General features: G+C 45.7%; 1 protein-coding gene across 3 annotated transcripts in view; it reads left to right on the top strand.

The window, feature by feature from the left end:
• Positions 1 to 302: 302 nt before the first annotated feature.
• The window catches only part of LOC144784166 (uncharacterized), a 561,738-nt gene continuing 539,034 nt past the window's right edge, over positions 303 to 23,006 (top strand). For 2 of the 3 annotated variants that reach the window (XM_078662840.1, XM_078662838.1), the window contains exon 1: positions 326 to 640. In XM_078662840.1, coding sequence (XP_078518966.1) covers positions 572 to 640 — 69 coding nt within the window. In that variant the 5' untranslated portion in view covers positions 326 to 571. Of the gene's footprint in view, positions 641 to 23,006 lie in introns of all 3 variants that reach the window. The other variant, XM_078662839.1, reaches the window with a different exon arrangement.

The following is a 23,006-nucleotide window of genomic DNA, read 5'->3' as shown; positions in this document are numbered from 1 at the left end:
ACAAATAGGGAATACCGAGGCATAAAGAATCACCCCTCCAATTGGCGCGATGATCTTATACGGCCGAGCAAAGGCCATTAGGAATAAGGCTGTATCCCGGAGGTTGGTAGCGCACTAAGTAGTGTTCTTATCAAACTGCGCGTAACCCCTCAGAAGAAGTCATAACCGAAAATGCAGCATTTGTGTATTCTAGTCGTTTTGGAGTACGGCAATCCTTCACAGACTACTCTTCCCAGCGTTCCAAGCGTGGCACGCCGACCACGCCACTCCGTGATTGGCGGAGCGGTCCTGCATGCGCGACTACACCTACCATCAGGCTCCGGGGGCAGGCTCCTGCTCATTGTAAGGGTGTCCCACTGCTCTCCCGATTGCAGACCGCTCTCCCTTTGCATTTCGTTTTCTCATGTGACAATACCGCTGTCCTCTCCAATGGTTCGTGTCGCAGGGTAACTCTAGGTCACCTGGTCCTGTCTCCCTAGCAGATGCCTCCGTAAGCCTCCTTTCCCTGTCTCCTCTCACGGCCATCGCGGAGCAGCAGCCATTGTGAAGATCCCGATTCGGGGAAGCCCTCATGCACAGCCACAGGACCCAAGAGCACGGGGAGGCGACAAGGAAGAGCAGGCCGAGGGCCTGTGCACAGGTGAGGGAGAGTACCTTGGAGGCGGGCCTAGCACGGGCCGGGGGAATGCATGTCAGCATCGGATGCTCTCGGAACACGAACGATAGATATACACCAGAGAGATGCACTCGGAGACTTCGTGGACGTGCCAATGTCAGAATGTGTTATTCTCAACAGAGGTGACTTCCGAATTGTGCAAGTTCCCATTGGACACAAGTCCTATAAAAAAAATAAGTATTGGGGGGGGGGGGGGGGGGGCTGACGTCACGTGCTGAACGTGTCCCGGTGTCTGAAATTTACACCGGGACACATTCAGCATATTTCTGTGGGGCCCAGCTTCTTGGCAGGGGGGACGGCGTCCACCCTGTGAAAAGAGTGGGGGGACGCCGTCCACCTGCGTGTACCCCCTACTCGAGCCCTGGCACTGAGCGGATTATCACTAAAAACAAAAGATCCCTTTGGGTTCTCTTTTTTTATGCACACATCACACGTATACCATTTACACTTTTCTAGCACCAAGAATACAATGTAAAAAAAAAGTCATAAATCTTTTTATTTGTGTATGTTAAAAAACTAGGATCAATTGATTAAAAATATTTCTCTTCAGAAATCTCATGACACAAATATTAAAAACCTGTACAAGCTATTTGTCACAGGCCAACAAATTGCATACGTAGGGAGAAATACATATAATGTGTATAAATAAAATAATCTCAAAAACTCAAACAAATGTATAAAAAAGAATGCCTTGGTTAGCGTAGATACACACTTAGAGACAAATATCATACTGGTGCTTTATATAGTATACACGTTGGTACTTGTATTCAGCACTAGATGTTGTTGCAAGTTCTCTAGTGAGTCCACCCACGTTGGGACCAAGAGTTATTTTATCAAAAAGTAGATAGACACAGAAGCGACGTGTTTCGATGGTATAATGATAGTGTCTCACCTTCTTCAGGCTAACAAATGATTTGTCTAAATCTCCCCACGATTAATCAGTTTCATGGGTGAGTCAAAGGACGAAATAATCTCTCCAAACCGGCTGGCCAGAAGTCTAGTAGTAGTACATTGGCAGAGCAACTTTCAATGCAGGGTTCAGGATCAATCACCCTCGTTTTTATTGGAAGTTGTATATCAAATATTCCGGATTATCAATATTGTCCAGAAACATGGATTGTATTCATCTCAAGCCTTTTCCTCGTTAAAACCCTGCTTGCTCGATTGAACATATACAACCCCCAGGAACTGTGGTGGATACCCCACTTTGGATGAATATATCTGCACTTGGGTGTTCCACTTTTCACCGGGACTCTGGCGTCTCCTGGTCTACTCAGGGGTTCTTCAAAAAGTAAAAGCAAATTATTACATTTGCGTAGCGTTTACTAACTGTGGGGCCACTGATGTTGACTTCATGGGTAACATGCTACACTGTAGGATGCATGATTGACATTTTGTTGCCTTTGTTTTGACCCTGTGTGGGAAATGTTTCCTTGGCATGCGTGATCACCACCGAGGTGCGGTTATCGTGTTATGGGACACAGTACGTAGCTGTTTGGTGGATGAAGAAGGATGAGAGAAAGGTGCACAGTAAAAGATTATTAGTAAGCTGGTAGCCTTGAACACATCTCCACGTCCCTTTATGGTATTTTGTAGTCTCGTTGTCCTTTCAGGTTACCACATGGGGTGTGCTTTCGAAGATTTTTAGCTAAAGGTTTATGGTCCTGAGTAGGCATAGATTGGAGGGAGTGATCTGCTTTGAGGGACTCTAATTCTATATATGGTTGTCATTGTGAGATGTCAAGAAGCAGTTATAATACGTAGCTAGTTGGGACCACCCGTCATGGACTATGAGGTGATGTAGTTATCGGAAATTTTCATGTTTTCATCTCTTTTCTGAAGTGTTATGCTCCTGAATTCCTGTCATCTTGGTAGTTAGTGAGTTCCAGAGCTTGGCGTCCTGTACTGCGGAAGAAGTGCCTCCTATGGAGTTCTTATAGTAAGGTGGTATGATGACCGTGGGGAAGATTGGAGTGCAGTGCCCTATTTTGTTTGTGTTGCTTGAATTAAAATGAAGATATTTTGGCTTTTACTGGGAAGCTTTGTGGACGATGCATATTGCCTTGAACATTATACAGGTAGCAACAAGTGGCTGCTGAAGTGATTGAAGAACTAGAGTCATGTGTTCTCTTGAGTGAAGGTGGAGCAGGAGTCTTTCAGCAGCATTTTGGATTGGTTGTCCTTTGCATATGATGAAAGTGGGATGCCAAGGGATAAGCTGTTGTCATAGTCAAGCTTGAAGGATGCAGCTCGTAGCTGTTGTTGGTGTCCAAAGTACAGGAAGATGCGTTGTAGTGTTTATATTGTGTAGTAGCTGCTCTTTTTGACCTTGTTGACGTAATATCTAGGCTAGTTCAGAATCAATGGTTCCCACCAGACTTCTTGCTTCTCTTGATGATGTTGGGGTGGTCATGAGTTCTTGGGTCATATAGCAGTAGGCTGGTGTATTAGCCACTGTCTACAGGTCATTATCTATTTTGCGTTGTTGAGCTATGATAGCGCGCTGAGTTACCTGCTCACGCGCTGAGTTACCTGCTCAATTACCATACTCACCTGGGGCCATAATCATACTTAGATCAGGTAACCCTGCTTTACCGTCCGCCTATCAGGATTATTATTTACTTTAGGACTTATACCTGTACACTTTGGCTTACCAATCCTTGTCACTTGTACCTAGAGTCCTAAGGGATCGAATAGAGTTTTAGAATAATAAGTATAAAATAACTTTTACCTGCATAAAATAACCACAGACTCGAGGGAAAATTTCTAACACTTGCAAAGTTTTAAAAGTCAGAGTCCAGAAAATAGCAGTTAAAGCCTTTTCAATTAGGAGAATAATAACAAATGCAATGATGTGTAGAAGTATTACGAGATTTCTTTTAGACATTGATACCTGGGAAGGGTGAGAAAGGGAAACGATCCAATGACATACCCACACAGAATTTTATTTACCTAGAATAGTGTGAAGACCAACCCTGGCCACTGGCTGGGATAAAGAGACGGGACTCCCAAGAGTTTCAGGTGTCAACAGGACAGGACAGATGCAGGTCAGGACAGGTACCCTCCGCTAAGTGCAACACCAACGTCACACCCCTCTCTGCGGCTAACAGTCGGACCGCGATTGGGTTTTTCGATAATTCTCCTTCAGCAATACCCCAATTCTTCTGACAGAGTGCTCGGCCAGCACCTCTGCTCTCGATCTCCTATAGCGTGCGTTGGGTCAGTGACAGGTCAGCTATTCGGCAAGTCGGACAATCTAACTAGCTAAGCCTACCTTAGTTATACCATTTTTCAGGGCAATGTACCACCCCCCAATTTTGCAAATTCGTGTATTCCCTTGGTTTGATTGGTCAGAAAGCGAGGAGAGGTCATCACACCATACCAGTATGAGATCATTTCCATTCAGTAATTTAGATCAATGTTCCCGCCCGTAATTTATTTTCCCATGATTTTATTCCACCCAACATTAGTGTAGCAAAAGATATACAATTTTATAACAATTTGTATTTTCTTCTTCCTCTGGAGAGTTCTCGGGGTAAAGTTCCCAGGCGCATCGCAAGCAAGACTGTTGCTGGCACAGGTTCAATGCCATACCTTGAGGACTCTTAAAATTCGGGCACATGCGTAATATGGGTTTCAATATGGCGTTATAATCCCTCACCAGGCCCAAATACGAGCTAGTAGCAAAGTTAAAGAGAAACAATTTAGAATGCAAGAATAAATGAATGCACTGTATACCACTTGTCTCTACTCTATTCCTATTATTTTATTTTAACTATAGCATTAATAGTTAAGCAGAAATAACACTTTGTTCGAAAATATTCACCCATAAAACGTGTTGAGTCTCTAGTAGTAAGGACAGGGTTCATATTTCTACGTAGGGAAACTTCAGAAAATACTACATCTAAATCAGAATAGTAATACTGTAACTTTCCAGTTCTGTAAAATAGACTAACTAAAATACTACATGAGATACCATATGTCAGGGGTAAATGGTGATATGTAACCCCTTCTGCTACTGATGTGGGCAATTTCATGCACACATAACAATCACTAATTTCCATAGCTTCTACATAGTCTACTAACAGGTTAGCAAATGCATTTGTCTGTTCTATTTTTAGCTCTGCTATAGTGTAATTCTACCTCTTCTGGTGCTTCTAAATCTACTCTGTTTTGTGTAAAGCTATCTACCCTTTCAAGTGTATCTACCTTTTCATGTGAATCAGTGTCATTTTGTCTATTCTCACTCATTATATACGGTATAGCTACTGTCATTCATTTTCAAAATTCTTTATTTCGGCTTAAAAGATGCCATAAAAGAGTCACGACACAGTTCATTATAATATACATTAAATCACATTTTTGAATACATTTGATATGGATAAAACGTATGTAAATTAGAAGAGAAAGATATAAAAGAATGGAAAATAAGTTTCCCCAGTAAAAAATTCTTTGGCATTACAGCTTTAGTCCTTTTTTTCTCCTCAGAAAATAAATTGAGGACAGAAATCGGCTAACACTGAATACTATTATTTGTGATGTGTCTGTTTTAATTATTCTTAAGGCCTGGTTACAGGATCTTACTCCTATTAATAAACATAAGGGCTTGATTCATTTTCTTCTGGCCAATGCATAGGCTGAGCAGAAGAAAAGGATATGAAGGTCATCTTCTTTCCTTTTACCTTAACACATAATACAAGTTTCATCTGCTACTGAAGCTTTAACATTAGACCCTCTAGTCCAGCGTGCCAAGGTTGTTTTGGTCAAAAGATTCCCATATCTTAGTTTTTTAAAAAGTGTCTTGGCAAGTGGGGGCTCAATTTCATCAAGGAAAGTCTCAAAAAGAGGCTCATCCTTGAAACTCAGAAAATTAGTCACTAGAGTTCCAGCATTAGTCATATTTGTTGCTAGGTTAGACACAAAACTCCAAAAAGCCCTTTTTACAACCAATTTTGGGTTCGGCGGTAAACAATCTGGATTCTCCCAAAAGTGATTTAGGCCTATTTTGATAAACCAGGTTTTAACATGTTTTAACCAGGGTATGGTATTCAAGTTGTCCAATCCCATTATCTCTTTTAAACCTTCTCTGTAATCATACAGTTCGGGTACCCGCCAAAGTCTAACCCATAGCATCAGTGGCCTAATTATTGTATAGTGGTCTGTTCTTTTGACATTTAAATCCAGCTGAAGTGGCACTAAAGGAGTGCCTCTTGGAACCCTTACCAGACTCCTCATAAAGTTGTTATCCATGAGACGAGGAAGGAGTCCTTCGACATGGGCCCCCAAATTTCTGCGCCATAAAGTGCTGCTGGTTGTACCTTAAATTTACCACTGCAGACACAGCCTTGCTAGTACTCAGGCCTTGTTTCCTAAGAATAAGCTTTACATTCTGTGTAAATACCAACTTACTTTTTTCAATTTGGGGCCTCCAGGAGAAATTAGAATCTAGCGTAACCCCTAGATATGAAAAATTTGGGACCGATTCCAGTTTCTCACCATTCAGAGTTAAGCAGCCTTTATCTGGTTTTGGTGGGTTAAGGGCCATACATTTTGTTTGTTTCTCATTAATTTCCAATCCTTTCTTACTACAGTAGTCACTAAAGGAATTGAGTAGTGCCTGTAGACCTTTCTAGGTTTGTGAGATCAAAATGGTATCATCCGCGAATAGTAATGATGTTACCTTTTCACCGTTCAATTTCGGTAAATCATTTGCACATCCCTCTAAATGTACAGGGATGTCATTCACAAAAAGGGAGAAAAGTGTAGGGGCCAATACGCAGCCTTGACGGACGCCACGCTCAATAGATATTTTTTGAGTCAATTCCCCGTTTGGGCCCCATCGCATTCTAGCAAAGTTCCCTGCATGCAGTTCTTTTATCTGTACTAACAGCCCGCTTGGGAACCCTGCTTCACTCACTGTCCTCCATAAAAGGTCACGTGGCACTAAATCGAACGCTGCTCTTAGATAAACGAAAGCAACGTATAAATGGCCCTTCTTAATATGCACATATTTCCAGTATAGGCAGCAAAATCTGAATACTTGGTCGATTGTGCTCACTTTACATCGGAAACCGGCCTGATATTTTGTTATAATTGCATTCTCCTCCAACCAGTCATTGACACGAGTTAGGATGTGTCTCGAGTAGATTTTCTGGAGAATGTCCATCAGGCTGATTGGCTGATAGTTAGAAGGATCCAACCGATCCCTTTTTTAAAATTTAAAACAATTTCTGCACCCCTCCAGCTTTCAGGGAAATCTAGACTATGGGATAGCTTATTACACAGATAATTTATGTATGGTACCCATACCTTTAGATCATGCTTGTACAAGTCCCTTGGTATCTTATCTTGCCCTGGCGCTTTACCATTTTTCACTGAATTTATTGCTGCCTCAGTTTCTCCTAATGTGAATACCAAACAGTCTGTAGGATATTTGAGGCACAGGGCATCGTCGCCGGGGACTCTGGGCATGGTGTCATACTTTTTGTAAAGGTTTGTGAAGTGGTTGACCCACGTTAGTTCGTCAAGATAGACGTCCTTTACCACTCTTCCTACGTGGTTACCATTGGCGACTAACCTCCAGAACCCTACACTGTCCTTTAATTTGACAGCTGTCAACATATCTGCCCAGCTTTCTTCCTCCCAAGCTTTCCTCGAGGCATTTTGTACCTGCTTATAGTTTTTCCTTGCTATTTTTACTTCTTCCCCTGATTTAGATTTAATAGCAAGCAGAAGCGCCCCCTTGGATTCCCTACAAAGTCTATCATACCATGGTTTACTGTGAGACAGATTCTGTACTTTTTGTTGGTTTTTCTTTGGCATTCTTGTGACTAACATTCTTAGATCTAAAAAGAAGTTTTTGTGAAGTGACATAAAACAAACAGAATTTTCTTCAGCTATAGAGGAACCTACAAATGATCCAAAGGTTCCTGCAAAAAGTGCATACATTTTGGCGAGAATCTCACCATGCTCCAATATAAATGGCCATTTGAGTGCTCGTCTATTATTGCTGATGTGGATTTCATCACTCATTCCACTATTTACATCAATTAATGGCGCCTGCTCAACTCCCTGGAACAAGGAAGCTTCTATCAATAGACTCAGGGGGAAGTGATCATTTTCTATCCTCTCCTTTACCTCGAAATCTATCATACTCTGCCAGATAGAAATGGAGATGATTACAAAATCTAGATTGCTCTTGCAGTTATTTCTAGTGAATGTTGTTTTTTTCGAACTGTCTGACGCGAGTCGCCCATTACAGGCCCTGAGGCCATGCTCGGCAGTTCAACTAATGAAATTGTCTGCGAAGACTGTACATTTGACAGGTTTGATATTCTCCAGTGTTGGAATATTATTGGCTTCATCCTCTTCTCCAAAAATATCACTGAGCCCTAGAACTGGTTCATAGTTATAATTTAAATCACCAGCTATGATGACATGTTCCTCTTTTCCAACTATTATACCCAAAAGGGAGTCTAGTTTAGCTAATGTGGGAGATTCTTTAGATGCAGGGGCCGGTCTATTGTAGACATTTATTAAGTAAAATCTTTTCCCTTCACATATGGTGATTTTTAAAACTAATATGTCGGGGGAATTTGTGTCTACTACATCTATCTGTATCCTCAATGTTACCTTCACCCAGGTTATTAAGCCACCTGAGTGCCTTCCCCTTTTAGATCAAATAGCACCTATTCCAAAGGACTTGAACCCTACTCTATGTGGTTTGGCTACCGCCCAGGATTCCTGTAGCAAACAGAAATCACTGGAATCAATGAACTCTGCCCATTCCGGGTCCCTCAAGTTCTTGAACACTCCAGCTATGTTCCATGAAACAAGTTTCAGTGGCTCATCCTTTATATTTGAAACATCAGATAATTCCCCAAGTGCAAGTTCCCCGTTTGGTGGCATCTCTATTGGCGGTTCCTCTGCCAGAGGTACCGTGTTTTCACTCGTCCAGCTTTTATCACCATGACTAATGGCATTATTTATGTTCCTATGTTCTGATAACAAGACGCCTTGTTGGCTCTCTCCCTGGTCACATTCTCCCACCACTACCGCTACCTCATTGCCTAATAGAGAATTGGCTACGTCTGATTGTCTAATGTTTATATATGGACTGTATCAATTTCTCTTCGTTTTACCCTAGTGAGGGAATTCAATCCATGTGCTCCAACATTAATGTGGGATGGACATTCTACCAAGTGATTCAGTCAGTCAACCGCTTCTAAGCAGCTGAATGTATTGAAAGTTGGCAACCCCACATTGAAAGTTGGCAACCCCATTCCTAACCATGCGATGATTAGTATCTTTATACTACAGGTGCATATTTTATAGCATGTTTTTACACCATTTCTTTTCGGTTTTCTGACAACATTATAATCAGCCAATTCTGACTAAGGAGACTTAACCCCTCTTTGTAACTTTTACACAGTCTATAACCTGCGTATTTCCTTTCAGGTTGGTCTCACTTCTTCGTCAATCTGATCAATTCATTCGTCATCACTTTCATCACTTATTTCTAAGTTTTCAAAGTCTTCAACGATGACATAGGTCCATTCAGGGCATTTGAATTTGTTATTCAGTCTTTGCAATCGTGGACTTCTCCTTCTTGGTTTTTCTGTGGATGGTCCTGCTTGGCTGGTTATTTCATTTACTTGTTCTGGCTCTTCATTTATTGTTTTAAGGCGAAATTTTAGTCTCTTAATAAAACCAGGCCACTTATTTCCCTTTCTGAGTCTTTTAGCTGGCACTGTGCTTTGACTTCCTTAAGATGCTCTTTTATTTTCATTCAGCTGTGGCTCATTTTGTTCATTTTCTTCTTCCGAATTCCTCTCCGTCTGACCATGTCCAGGGCTTATTATTATTATTTTTTTTTTTTTTAGAACCTTTATTGTTACTTCAAGCAAATACAAGCATGTGCCTACAACCACCCCGGCCGGCCGCTAGTCAAGTCGTAAGTACAGCAACTCAATTTAGAAAAATACAATGGCCCGAAAATCGGGGTCTAATAAGTGTCCAGGATATAACTTGTAGTCAAGCGTACTGTGCAAGATTCAGGATTCGAGAAGGTTCATTTTACAATAAAGAAAAACTCAGAATCCATGCCATACGGTCATACATGGTCCTACAATAGCAAGCATGAAGCAGGAAATCCGCAAGTAGTGCAAACACGTTTGAAGTATTGGGGGTAAGGCATACGAGTCAGGATAAATGTAAAAACAAACACGTTTCGTAGCAAAGCTGCGCCCCACCCCCCAAAACGAAACATACTGTAGGAAACATGAAAAACGACGACACCAAAAAAGAAGAAAGACAAAGGGCCATAGAAACAAAGAAAGGACAAATTAACAAACCCCATCCCCCTACCCCCCACCCTGCACCCCTGCAGAAGGCTACGGCCTATCCCCCCCCCAGCAGCGTGCCTGTCGCCCTAAATAAGAGACCCGAAATATAGAAAAAGAGAAAAAGAAGAAAGAGAGGAAAAATGTGGGGAAGGGCCATCGATCTGGCCACCCGGCCCCCCCCCCCCACCACCGCGCACAGTAAACATCCTAAAAGCAAGAGCAGAATAGCCATGGAAAACATCAATCACCGATAGCACAATCAATAACATCCCCGCCGAGTGTCCCCCAAATCACCGTAAGCCAACAATAGGTTCCACTATGTCCTAGACGGTCTCACCCGTGGCCTTTTCTATCAGTAGTACCAACATACGTCCACTTATCAATCGGCATACAGAGAAGCGTGGAGAGTCCAAGTGATCCGGGCGGACCGGGCAGTGTTGTTACTCCATGGGACTTCAGCCACCAAAACCCAGCCGAATATGTATGGCGGAAATCCGTCTGTGTCAGTATCGACCCGAAAAACATCCTCCAGTCCGAACACAGTCTCACCAGCCAGGGAAAGAGAGTCACACCATCCGGTAAGCGCTGAAACGCCGCCGAGGCAGCCCAAACCATAGATCGACGTTGTTTCCCCAGCCGCCGAAGAGATAAGTGCCCCGACGAGTCACTCACATGTACAACAGATCTGTCCAAAGCGATCACATGAACCGGGTCTTCCAGCATCTCCACGAACATAGGTGTAGCTGGTGCACTCATCACTGACGCAGAGGCGGGCACATCGGCGCTTCCTTGAGATCGAACTATGCCCGCGTGGAGCGGTGGGACGACAATGGCGGCCATCCTTCTTCCCAGATCCCGGGCGTCCCGGATCAGGGTCGTATGCAGGGTTGTTAACGCAGCCAGTATAGCTCTGGTCGTGGGCTCTGCCACGTATCGCCAGATCCCAGGACTCTCCCGCACAGCAGCTTCTCTGCCTGGATGTGGTCTGCGTAAGAGGGTGCCATCCGCCATCTTAGTTGATCCGGCCTCGTCCTTCTCCACCTCACCTCGGGACTGGGCACCACACCAGGGCACAACAGGATTCACCACGAGGACCCCGAAAGTCCAGGCAGGCTTCCCAGCGAAGGGTCACCAAAAGGCTAAACAAAATCTCCGCCGCTCCCTGGGGGCCGCCCGCCGAGTCCGGGAGAGGTCATTAGTCATGCCCGGACACAACGCTGGAAAGAGGGCCAAGTATCGTGCACTCCCCTCGACCCTGCTTCACCGCACATCCCACAAGGCACTCCGCTAGATGGACTGGGTCGGCACTATCGCCATCGGCCCATCGGATCTCAGGTGCCCTCCGGCCGACTCCTCACCTCCACCAGAGGCCGCTGTTGTCGCCGTCACGGCCGGCTACTCTCCTCACTCGACACCCCGGTCCCAGCTCCGTGAAGGCCACAAAACAGTCGGGGAGATTTCCACGGGTCTGCCGCACGTAAAAGCCTCCGGAGCAAACGGTCAGTGAGAGTTTTCCTTCGCCTACTTAAATATGCCGTTACGGCTCAGGATAGTTGCCAGGATGTAAGCGCGGGGTGAGAAGGCTCACGGAGCCGAGCGTCTATGCAGCCATCTCGGTCGCCAGCTTGGCTCCTCCCCCCCCCCCCCCCCCCCCCCAGGGCTTATTTTTGATATTTCTGCCTGGATGAGTTCTTCAAGACTAATCTGACCGTGTTCAGGAATTTGCTGAATTTGATTTTGACTTTGACTTGATTCCCCTTCTTCTTCCTGAACACATTTTTTCTACACCTTTCTGGTCCTGCTCGGGTCTTTTAATCTCTTGATTGTCTTCCGCCTGAACTTTTGCACTAGGTCCAGTCTGTCCCTCCTCAGACTCGGGAGTTATTGTAGGTGTTTCGGATGTCTGAGCATATTGATCTTTCCTTATCTGATCCTCCTCAGAAGTACTATTGGCTTTGATTTCTGTAATCTGAGTGTGTTCTTCTATTCCTGTCTCGTTCTCACGATCTCTCTGTCTATCTAGATAGGTTTGACTTCTGGTTCTTATTGAGGTACTGGGTTTTTCAGAACCGGTACCGAACCGGTAACCCAGTGGTGTCAGGGAACACACCCAAAGACCTCGAGTACTTTCCTGATTCAGACCACAGAAACTCCGAGGCTTCTAGGTGAAGTCAAGGATCGATTTTATTGGCTGCAACCAAAGTAACAGGCGTCCTAGAAGTACAACAACACGGGATGTATGTTCTCAGGAGACTGCTCAAATTCACAAAGTCGGGCTTCTCTTTTGATACGAAATATTGTGCTCTAGGCAAACATTCTTAACATTTTACTATACCATTGAAATGTTTCCACTACAAAGGAAAAGCAGAGTCATGGTGACAAGCCCACATTACAGTTTGTCCAGCCCACAACAAATCATCCGGCAAGGCCCAGCATTTCCATCAGATACCGGTGGACCCCCAATAAAAACGGGCACCTCCCTATCATAAAGCAAGTGAGAGAGAAAAGAGCAGGGGCAGGTGTGAGCAGGATTCGGCAGGGTGTGTGTGCGATGCAAAAGGTTTATGGCCTGTTGTGCCTTGATGCTATCTCGTTCGGCCACTGGGAGAGGAACTGACCAAACAGGTTTGGCCTGGGGCAATGGTTCCAGCTTGCCCAGGTCAGAGAAAAGTCAATTAAGGTGTACGTGTCCTTTGGAATCGAATTTGGCTTAATTCGCTGCCTATGTGAGGGCAACTCACAAAATGGCTGCCGTGCACAAAATGGAAGCCAAGGGTTCAGAACGCAAATGACGATTTCGAGGTGAAATCGTCACTCGAATATGACGAAAATGCTTGTACATAATGTACTAGCCATTCTCGGTCTTTTGATATAAAAATCGTCATACTATGATGAAGTAAAATTCTCGAGTCCAGAATTTTCAGAACTACAAACCCTCCTTTTGCCCTTACATAGGCAATTTAACCTAATCTCATGCTAATCTGAGTCCAGGTCTATATTCCTAAAGTCATTGAGATGTTGCTGTAACATCATTCTAGTACTTAGTTCGTCTCTTGATACAGGTTTCCTTACACATGATGTAGCACAAAGGCCACATATGGCAGGAGCACACTGCACGCACAGACAGAACAGGAAAAGAATGGCTAAGACCATCCCAATGACCATCAGAATTTTCCATCCCCAGCCGGATATCCGTTCCCAGAGCCATCCCATTAATGACCAATCTCCTTTATCCACATGAATAGATTCGGAAATCTTATGCAGTTTGGAGATGGCCTGGTACACTGTTGGAGCGTTATCTGGGATGAAAACACAGCAACTCGATTGGATCAATTTACATACCCCACCTCGGTCTGCAAGTATGGCATCTAGAGCAACCCTGTTCTGAAGGGTCATAAGACGATCCGACTGGAGCTCAGCAGTCAAGTTACTAAGGGCACCAGCAGTTTCAACTACGGTGGATTCAACTACCCTTGTCAATTGCCTTATGTTCCTGCTGTTAACCATGGGTCCCCAGAACGGCAGAAAACCCTTTTCGAAGTCCCCAAATTCTTGACCTGTAGTGTCTTCTTTACTCAAGACACCTCTAACTATCCTTGTCTTGTGGTAATCTGCCGCTGCTGTGTAGGTGGGAGGCAACAGGAACGAAACATAACATGTGCCCGAGAAGTCAGGGGGCAACCATGTATAGGCTCTATCATGGCAGATGAAATGGGTACCCTTAGCTGCCAAAAACGAAGGGGAAGTCTGGGCTGCAAAAAGATATGTTTTAGTGCAGATACTCTTCCCTAACTGAGCTCTGGGATTCTTGCCAGTACCTTGCAGACACAGGTGACCCTGATGGGGTACAATCCAAATCGGGGAAGATCTCTTAGCTTGCTGTTTCTCACTCAGGGTAGCTCCATATCCAGTCACGTTCCATCCTATGTATACTAGTGTCTCATCTCTCGGGATAGTCTCATAAGAAATATCTTCCTTAATCATGGCGACTATACCCTTAGCTAGAGCACTATTCTTAGGATTGTCTGTTACAGAACGTAGGGGGTAGATTTCATGTGCATATATGAACATTGTTCTGTATGCCCACACAGAACCGTTGTGGCTGAAAGGCAGGACCAGATAAGGGATACCTTTATCCGTTGTGTGAGGCATAAGACCACACACCCAACAGTTAGTCGTGTTCATTACTAGTTGGTGTTGGTGCAAAAGCTGAACGAAGGAGTTATTAATAAACTCTAATCTCCTAGCTGATTCGTGTTCAGGAAGGGGTTGAAAAGAGTGTGGGGAAACAGTAGAAGGAGGTATGGGCGATGTAGTGGGTGCAAATGTTACTCGAAAAGAGAATAAAACATATCCTATTAAAAACATCATCATACTGAACAACATGAAAATGCACAATATCAAAAAGCTTTTCTTCGTCATTATTTTACATATTCTGTGTTTAAAGTTCGTTTCCTTGGCAGGTCTCTCCATCTCGAAAAACTCCATCCTCTCTGAAGTGCTACCCACGATGGGAGGTTGATTCTGCTAAGGAATGCTTCTGTCAGTCTAGGGCAACTCCCTTGAACCAACCAGAACTGCCGACCTAACGTCGTCAGCTGCACCCCAAAGACTTTGGGCAATCGCGGCCCTAGCAGCGGAACCCGGATGGCGGTTCGAAAAACAAAAATAAGCAAGTTTCTCTGATAGGAGAGCTGCACTTTCAAAAAAAAAATAGTACTTGGAGGATAAAAAACACTTTTATTAGTTCGTATTTCTCGGCCTCAAATTATACCGTTGCTTTCCAGGTATGGTGTGATCCCGGAAAAGGAGTTCAGGCTCTGTAGTGTCCAATGGAACTGACGGTGATACAGCTGGTTGCAAAATGTTATCACTCTCTTGTTCTGTAAGTGTTCCTTTCACACGTGCATCACTGAAAGGCAGAAAACGTGGCACGGTTTCAGTCTCTGAGTCAGCGACACCCTTCTGGACCCACTTGTCGTAAGGCAGAGGCAGAGGGATCCGCTTGCAGTGGATCCCGTGGATCCAGTTTTTCTTCCCCTCCACTCGAACAGCTGATCTTGTGGAAAGAAGGACGAGGTGCGGTCCGGTCCACCTGGGCTGGTCGTTCTTGGTTCGCTGGAAGTTCTTGACCAGCACCCAGGATCCAGGGTCGATCTGATGTCCTGGAGCTTCAGAGACTTGAGGCAGTGCATCATGCACCTGTTGGTGTAAAACACGGAATTTAGCCGTCAATTCGTATAGATAATCAAGCAAAACAGGGTGTTCAATTTCGCTGAACTTTGTGGGTCTTGGCACTCCCCATATGTTGGCCAGGCGGCCGAAAACTATTTCATAGGGACTAAGTTTCACTCGCGAATGCACAGTCATTCTGGTGGATAGGAGTGCTAAGGGTAGAGCGTCAGGCCATTTAAGACCTGTGCTCGCTTGAATTTTGGCCAATTTTAACTTAAGCGTGCCATTATAACATTCTACTAATCCAGCTGATTGGGGGTGATTTGCAGCGTGGAACTTTTGCTGAATGCCTAGCCCTTCACATACTTTCTTCATCACACGACCCACAAATTCACTTCCATTGTCGCTCCAGACTATTCTAGGCATTCCGAATCTGGGGAAGAACTCTTTCACAAGGGCTTTCGCTGTGGACAAGGCAGTATTGTCTTTTATGGGATATGCTTCTACCCATCTTGAGAAGGCACAAACAACAACGAGTACATATTTTAAATTGTTGCACCTCTCCATGTGGATGAAATCTAGCTGCAAAACCTCAAACGGATACGTAGGAGGTGCAAAATGACCAGCTGGAGTTGGGGTTCCCCTACCAGGATTGTGTTTCAGACACACCATGCAATTCTTGACGACATTCTCTGCACACTTGGGAATTCCTGAATTTTGCCATATTGGAGCCAACAACTTGCAAATCCCTTTCACGCTGACGGGAGCCATTCCATGAGCCATTGTAACCACTGCAAGCACGTACGCATCGGGTAGCAACCATCTCTGATGCTCTGACAATTCAACCCAACAACCATTTGCATCCATTCTACCCGTACTTTCTCTCCACATGCTCAACTCTTTCTCTGTAGCTTCAGCCTGGATCGATTTCACACTCTCTATCGTGTCCTCACACATTCCAACATCACCAACCCATCTTGCAGGACCTGCAACATACATTCGGCTCATCACATTCCTTGCAGTTTCTTTCGCGATTTCGTCAGCAAATGCATTTCCACGACCAACATCATCGGTCACCTTCTTGTGAGCACTACATTTCACAATCGCCACTTGCAGAGGCAAGGTCAGTGATTCAAGAAGCTCATTCACCAACTGACCATGTTGAATCTTAGCTCCATGCGAAGTCAGGAACCCACGTTCTTTCCACAATCGTCCAAAACTGTGAGCCACTCCAAACGCATACTGGCTGTCGGTATAGACAGTCACTTTCATTCCTTTTGACAACACACATGCTCTCGTGAGTGCAATCAATTCTGCTGCCTGAGCTGAATTATGTGGAATACGTGCAGCTTCAACAATTGTATGCAAAGTCGTGACAGCATATGCTGCAGTCGTATCACCATTCGGGAGCTTGAAGCATGAACCATCCACCCACAATGTACCATCACACTCAGCAAGAGGAGTATCCTGGAGATCTACTCTCCATTTCGTTTCTTCTTCTGTTCTAAGAAAACAATCATGCTCTTCTGAAGCATCTAATTCCTCTACAACTGGCAACAACGTAGCTGGATTGAGAGAGTTGCACGCTTTTCCAGGCAACAGAGGCACTTTGGAGGCATTTCTGGGTCTGACCTCGCTACCCAGCGGCTAACCGAGGATAAGGAGCCACATCTCGCCGCACCCGCTCCGCGGGTGCCGCATCGCCTACCTGCACACCGGGACTTTGCTGAGGGACTGCAGGCTTCCGGGTGAGTGCGGTCAGCGGGGCTGCGAGCGCGCAGGGGACTCCATTGCCCAGGAGCCCCTGCGAGACCATTTCACAACTTCCGGTCCGCTCTCCCTGCTGCCGCCCCCCGCCCCCTGCTCTTTTAAACCTCTCTCACCCTCTTCTTTGGCGGGACGCTTTTCCAGGCAACAGAGGCACTTTGGAGGCATTTCTGGGTCTGACCTCGCTACCCAGCGGCTAACCGAGGATAAGGAGCCACATCTCGCCGCACCCGCTCCGCGGGTGCCGCATCGCCTACCTGCACACCGGGACTTTGCTGAGGGACTGCAGGCTTCCGGGTGAGTGCGGTCAGCGGGGCTGCGAGCGCGCAGGGGACTCCATTGCCCAGGAGCCCCTGCGAGACCATTTCACAACTTCCGGTCCGCTCTCCCTGCTGCCGCCCCCCGCCCCCTGCTCTTTTAAACCTCTCTCACCCTCTTCTTTGGCGGGACGCTTTTCCAGGCAACAGAGGCACTTTGGAGGCATTTCTGGGTCTGACCTCGCTACCCAGCGGCTAACCGAGGATAAGGAGCCACATCTCGCCGCACCCGCTCCGCGGGTGCCGCATCGCCTACCTGCACACCGGGACTTTGCTGAGGGACTGCAGGCTTCCGGGTGAGTGCGGTCAGCGGGGCTGCGAGCGCGCAGGGGACTCCATTGCCCAGGAGCCCCTGCGAGACCATTTCACAACTTCCGGTCCGCTCTCCCTGCTGCCGCTCCCCCTATTTATTGCTTTAGCACTCCCGCAGCGCGGGACGCAGCCCGGGCGAAGACAGGGCAAAGACTGGGCCGTTTGAGGCCGTTCGAGGTCTAAGAGGGCTGGGCTGGGTCACCTCCCTTTGGTTTTAATCTCATTTTCATATTTTTATATAGGGTGGCACATATTACAGTTTTATTGTTGTGTGTATATTTATTTATTGATCTGTACTCTGTAATATGTGTTCACGGGGTAGCCGGAGCAAAACCCTTATGGCTGCTAGTAACTCTAATAGGTCCATAGACGATTTCCTAGTCAAAACCAATTTGGCTATTGACGAGGAAATCAGCAAAATGCAGCATAAGGTCTCTCTAGAACTTGATGCTGCACGCAGGCTGTCCGCGCATATTGCCAATTCCAAAAAATCTTCTTTGGGGAATATTGCATCTGCCCGTACCCCCGATCGTCCTGCCAACCCACGACCACTGCTAACATCGGTTGTAGTGCACCCCGTCCCCCCCATTATCCCTTTGCACTCCCCTCTAACTTCCCAACATAACCCAGCACAACAAAATAGTGGATCCGTCTCTCTGTTTAGTATTGCTGGCCCCTTTTCACCTCCCAAAGCAAGACAGGCACCTAGCCTTTGTAGTGCTAAAAAAGCGGCAGCACACAAAAAGAAATGCCTTGCGAGAACCTTACTTGCTAGGAAAAAAGCTAGAATAGCAAGGCTAAAGTTTTTTAACAGTAGGCGGGCCATGGGGTCTCTTGTGGTGAAAGATGTTAATCCCAAACCAACACAAAATGTTACTTCTGAAATAGTTAGTATGGTGGAAGACGATATACTTATTATCTCTCCTAGCCAGAATAACATGAACACCTCGGAGGGTCGGGCTAGCGGTCCCGAGCAGGTCAAGGAGGGTGATAGCGAATTTCTCCAACTAGTCTGGGGAACGCTAAAGCAGTTGCTTTCCCCCCTAGAACTAAGGCTCTCTCGTATAGAGAATAATCTCCTTGAGATGGATAAGACCATAGTTACTTTGGCTAGTTTGAGTCTTAAGGAAATGGATGCTAAGCATTCATGTATGACCGCACCCACACCACAGGCCTTAGAAATAGAACCTGCTCATCCACCCCCACAACCAGCCCCAACCATTCCTGATACTCTACCTATTTCTAAACCTATCCCAAAACCCCGTACCACCACTGCTAAAACTACTGTACTTACCCCTAGCCCAGCGGTACCTAAACTTTTCCATCCACAGAAGGCACAATGTAGGTTGAATACCGATACCAGGGCACCAATCAACCATACCCCTAGGCTGCCCTTGACGCGTAACCCAACACGTCAGGTTAGTCGCAATAACTTTCGCGGAGGGTTTATTGACCTTCCGCCAGAAGCAGGGTCGTATGTTATTATACTAGCCGGTGTTCCAGAGTTGGGCCAAGAATCCCAGGAGAATGACCTTTCTTTAAAAAACAAAGTCATTCACTGGCTGAATTCCAATAAACAGCTCCCCGATCATTTAAGAAGTAGTGTACTTATGGTCCGGAGAGTTCCTTGGATTGGCCGCACCCATAAGTCGATAGCTGGTGACTGTGTGGTGGTCTCATTTTCTGATCCCCACACCGCCCAATATCTTTGTGCATGGCCATCTTTTGAGGCCAATTCCACAATAGTAGTGAGGCCTCTTACCTTTTTCTACCCTCCTAGGCAACAACTAGTGAGTGAGGGGCCATGGACCACTATTAGGAATGTTAGTCGCCCGACCCATAGTTTTGTTGGTCAGAATCAATCTAATTGGTGGCAAGGGTTCCCAACCTCTAATAGGTTTGGATGTTTGGAGGAGGTGGATTGACTTGCGAGGTCTGGACATACACCGCCTCCTAGGTATACTCTCCACCAACGGAGACCTCCATCTCCAAACCTATCCATTGTTGGGTCATCGTTATCTAATAACTTGGGCGAAACTTTAGACCCGTTATTCATTCCTGCTTTGGCCTATAATGAAGTTAAGGGAGTATCACTGCTACCATGTGCACAGACCAGGGATTGCCCATTAAGAATAATTTCCTGGAATATCGCAGGACTACGGGGACGCCTGGAGAATGACGATTGGGTCAATTTTATTGACTCTTATGATATTGTCATCCTCCAGGAAACCTGGTCAACTATCCCATTGTATAGGTTGGGTTACCTGAACTTCTCTAAACCAGCAATTAAGAGCCCCAAGGGTAGGGCCTCTGGTGGTCTTACTATTTGGATAAAAAATAACCTGGGCTTTCATGGTAGGGAAATACTGGTGGCGTGTGTGGACCTTCTATGTATTAGACTGACCAAACCTAATACCACTGATATCCTTTTAGTTGATGTCTATGCTCGTGGTCATCAGGGTGGGAAAAAACAAGCTGTCCTGGACGATCTGGATCTTTTATTTAAGAATTACGGGACTGACCAGATCGTAATAGTAGCAGGAGACCTGAACACCCCCATTGAGCCCATCTCCACTTTGGCAGAGGATGTGGGCTCTGAGGAAGACATTGTTTGGGCAATTCCCCCACTTACTATTGTAAAGGCTGTCAGGGGCACTGAGGCAGCCTTACATTGGCTGGGCTTTTGCTTAGAATGGGGCCTTAGGGCCACCAATGGGCGTACACGTTCCGATCGTCTTGGGTCCAATACTTTCGACAACGGTTTGTCTTCAAGCCGTATCGATTATATACTAATTAACATGCAGTATTGGTCCATTGTACAAGACATGGTGATAGAGTCTCGCCCAGAGAGCGACCATAATCCCCTTTCACTTGAGGTTTTGGTCCAAGGTATGGGGGTACCTGTTAGGAGCACTAATAGTTTAACATCCGATGTTATTTTGTGCGATAACAGGCGCCGTGTGAAATGGCATAGGGTGTTGGAGGATCCTTTACTTATCCCATTGATCGAGGAAGAGGTACGGGACGTGTGGAATAGAATGCTTTTGCTATCTTCTGCTGGTAACCCAGACTCCACAATTACCAATCTTCATGAGGAGTGTTTTTTGACCCTTAGGAACCTTCTCACGAAACCATCTAGACCTGCTAACACCAGAGTACACAAAAAATGGTATAATAAGAAGTGTAGAGCTGCCCACAGTAACTTACTAGCTGCCGTAAAGGCAAGGAACCTTGATGCCATAAGGATAGCAAGGCAATGCTACAAGTGTACCATCCAGACTGCAAAGCGAGAGTGGGATGATTCCTTTTGGCTTGACCTCCTTGGTGCATGTGATTCCCCTAACCCAACTGATTTCTGGTTGATTATAAGGAGGGGAAAAGATCCTGCTGCCCAGATTCCTGTAAACCATGTTTCTGCTCAATCGTGGGTTGACTTTTATACTGCTCAATTTAATGACCCAAATGTTGCGGAGGTATTGACGACTAAACCTGCTCTACCACCCCAACTATCACTAACAGGAGATAGACTCTTGTTTTCGGAATCTGACACCGCACTTGCTCTCGAGTCAGTTCAGTCGGGCAAAGCTCCTGGTATTGACACTATCCCTGCTGACCTTTTTAAACTCAAACCTGACCTATGGATCCCTTATATCACCCTACTGGCAAATAACATAGCCTCAGGGGCCGAGATTCCTCTTTCATGGAAGGGGGCAGAAATTCTGCCAGTACATAAGAAGGGTGACCGCTCCCTTCCCAATAACTATCGGCCCATTAGTTTGATCGACTCAGTCCAGAAAATCGTGTCGAGAATGATCTTGGCAAGAATTCTGGACTGGATCGATTCAAATAATGTACTTTCCCCCATGCAGGCGGGTTTTAGGTTTGGGACTAGTACTGTGGACCAAGTTTTCCGGTTTACACTACTTTTTTGGAAGGTGGTCCTGCTGGGCGGAGGTATGCTATTTGCTGCATTCGTCGATCTTAAGTCGGCCTTTGACTTAGTGCCAAGGAAAAAGCTGTGGGAGGCTCTTAGTCGCATGGGTTTTCCGTCTGAGCTTTTGATTTTATTCCAGAGACTCCATGAGGACAACTACGCCCAGGTTAGGTGGGGTAGCCAGGGGCAGGTGACCAAACAATTTCCAGTACAACGAGGGGTGCGTCAAGGCTGTGTCCTTGCCCCCACGTTGTTTCTTTTATTTATTAATCAGGTCACACATTTTTTTCTAAACACCCAGTCGGATGCTCCTAAGTTGGGTGGCCGTAAGTACCCCATGCTGATCTTTGCAGACGACACCCTTCTGCTCTCCAAAACCAGAGCCGGGCTTCAGGTAGCCCTGAACAGATTTTCTGAGTTCTGCACTTTGAACGACTTGCAAATAAACACAGACAAAACCAAATTTATGGTTTTTTGCAAGAAAAATCCCCCAAAGTGCACAGTTTCCTTAAATGGAGTCCCTATTGAGCAGGTTAGGACCATGACTTATCTTGGAGTGACCCTAGATCACCGTCTCACTTGGAACCCCCAAGTGGAAACGTCCAAACTTAAATTTAATAGGTTGGCTGGCAGCTTGATTCTTGAACAGAGGAATTCGTTAACTAGGTGCGTTACCCCTGTTCTAAAAATTTATGACGCGAAGGTTGTCTCTGCCACCCTTTATGGAGCCGAAGTCTGGGGTCATAAGAATCTTTCCAGTCTGGTAACCGCCCAGAACAGGTTTTTACGGAATCTGGTTAGCCTCCCCCAGTCTACCCCCACTAAACCCCTACTGTTGGACCTTGGCTGCAGACCAATCGACGAGATGGCCCAGTACCGTCTGGTGGCCTTTTGGCGCCGTCTCTGGTCCACTCCCGAGCTTGGTCTGTTTACCCAAGAGTTGGAGGAAGTTAAACTCATGTGGGGGGCACACAAATTACAATGGTTTGGGGTAGTGAAAAACACATTGAACCTGATGGGCCTTCCGGACCTCTGGTCTAATCCAGGGGGGTCCAGATTTCCGTCTAAACTTGAGTTTAAGGCGCTTTTCTGGGCCTGGAGAAAATCCGTTCTTGTTAACCAATCATGTGATGTTAATTTAACTGGCTCTTTTTTAGTGCACAAGGCTGCCCCTTCGTTAGAACAGTACTGGGACCTAATTACAAGTGTATTGGATCGAAAATTATACCATCAGTTTCGTACTGGCACTTTGCCCATTAACACTTTTAGAGCTAAATGGGACAAGTCTGTAGGTAACAATTGCCCCTGGTGCCTTGACCAGGAAGAAAGTGTTGGACACTTCTTCTTTGGTTGTCCTATCTATGGAGCACCAAGAAGTAAGTGGTTAAGATCGATTTGCTTGACCCTTAATAGTGGTGGCTATCAAGATGCACTCCTGAAACTTCGTACTATTAGATCTGAAACCGTAGTGGTATGTGTTG

Source organism: Lissotriton helveticus, chromosome 10 (genome assembly GCF_964261635.1).
Source record: "Lissotriton helveticus chromosome 10, aLisHel1.1, whole genome shotgun sequence".
Lineage (NCBI taxonomy): Eukaryota > Metazoa > Chordata > Amphibia > Caudata > Salamandridae > Lissotriton > Lissotriton helveticus.
This window is presented reverse-complemented; position numbering and strand designations above follow the sequence as displayed.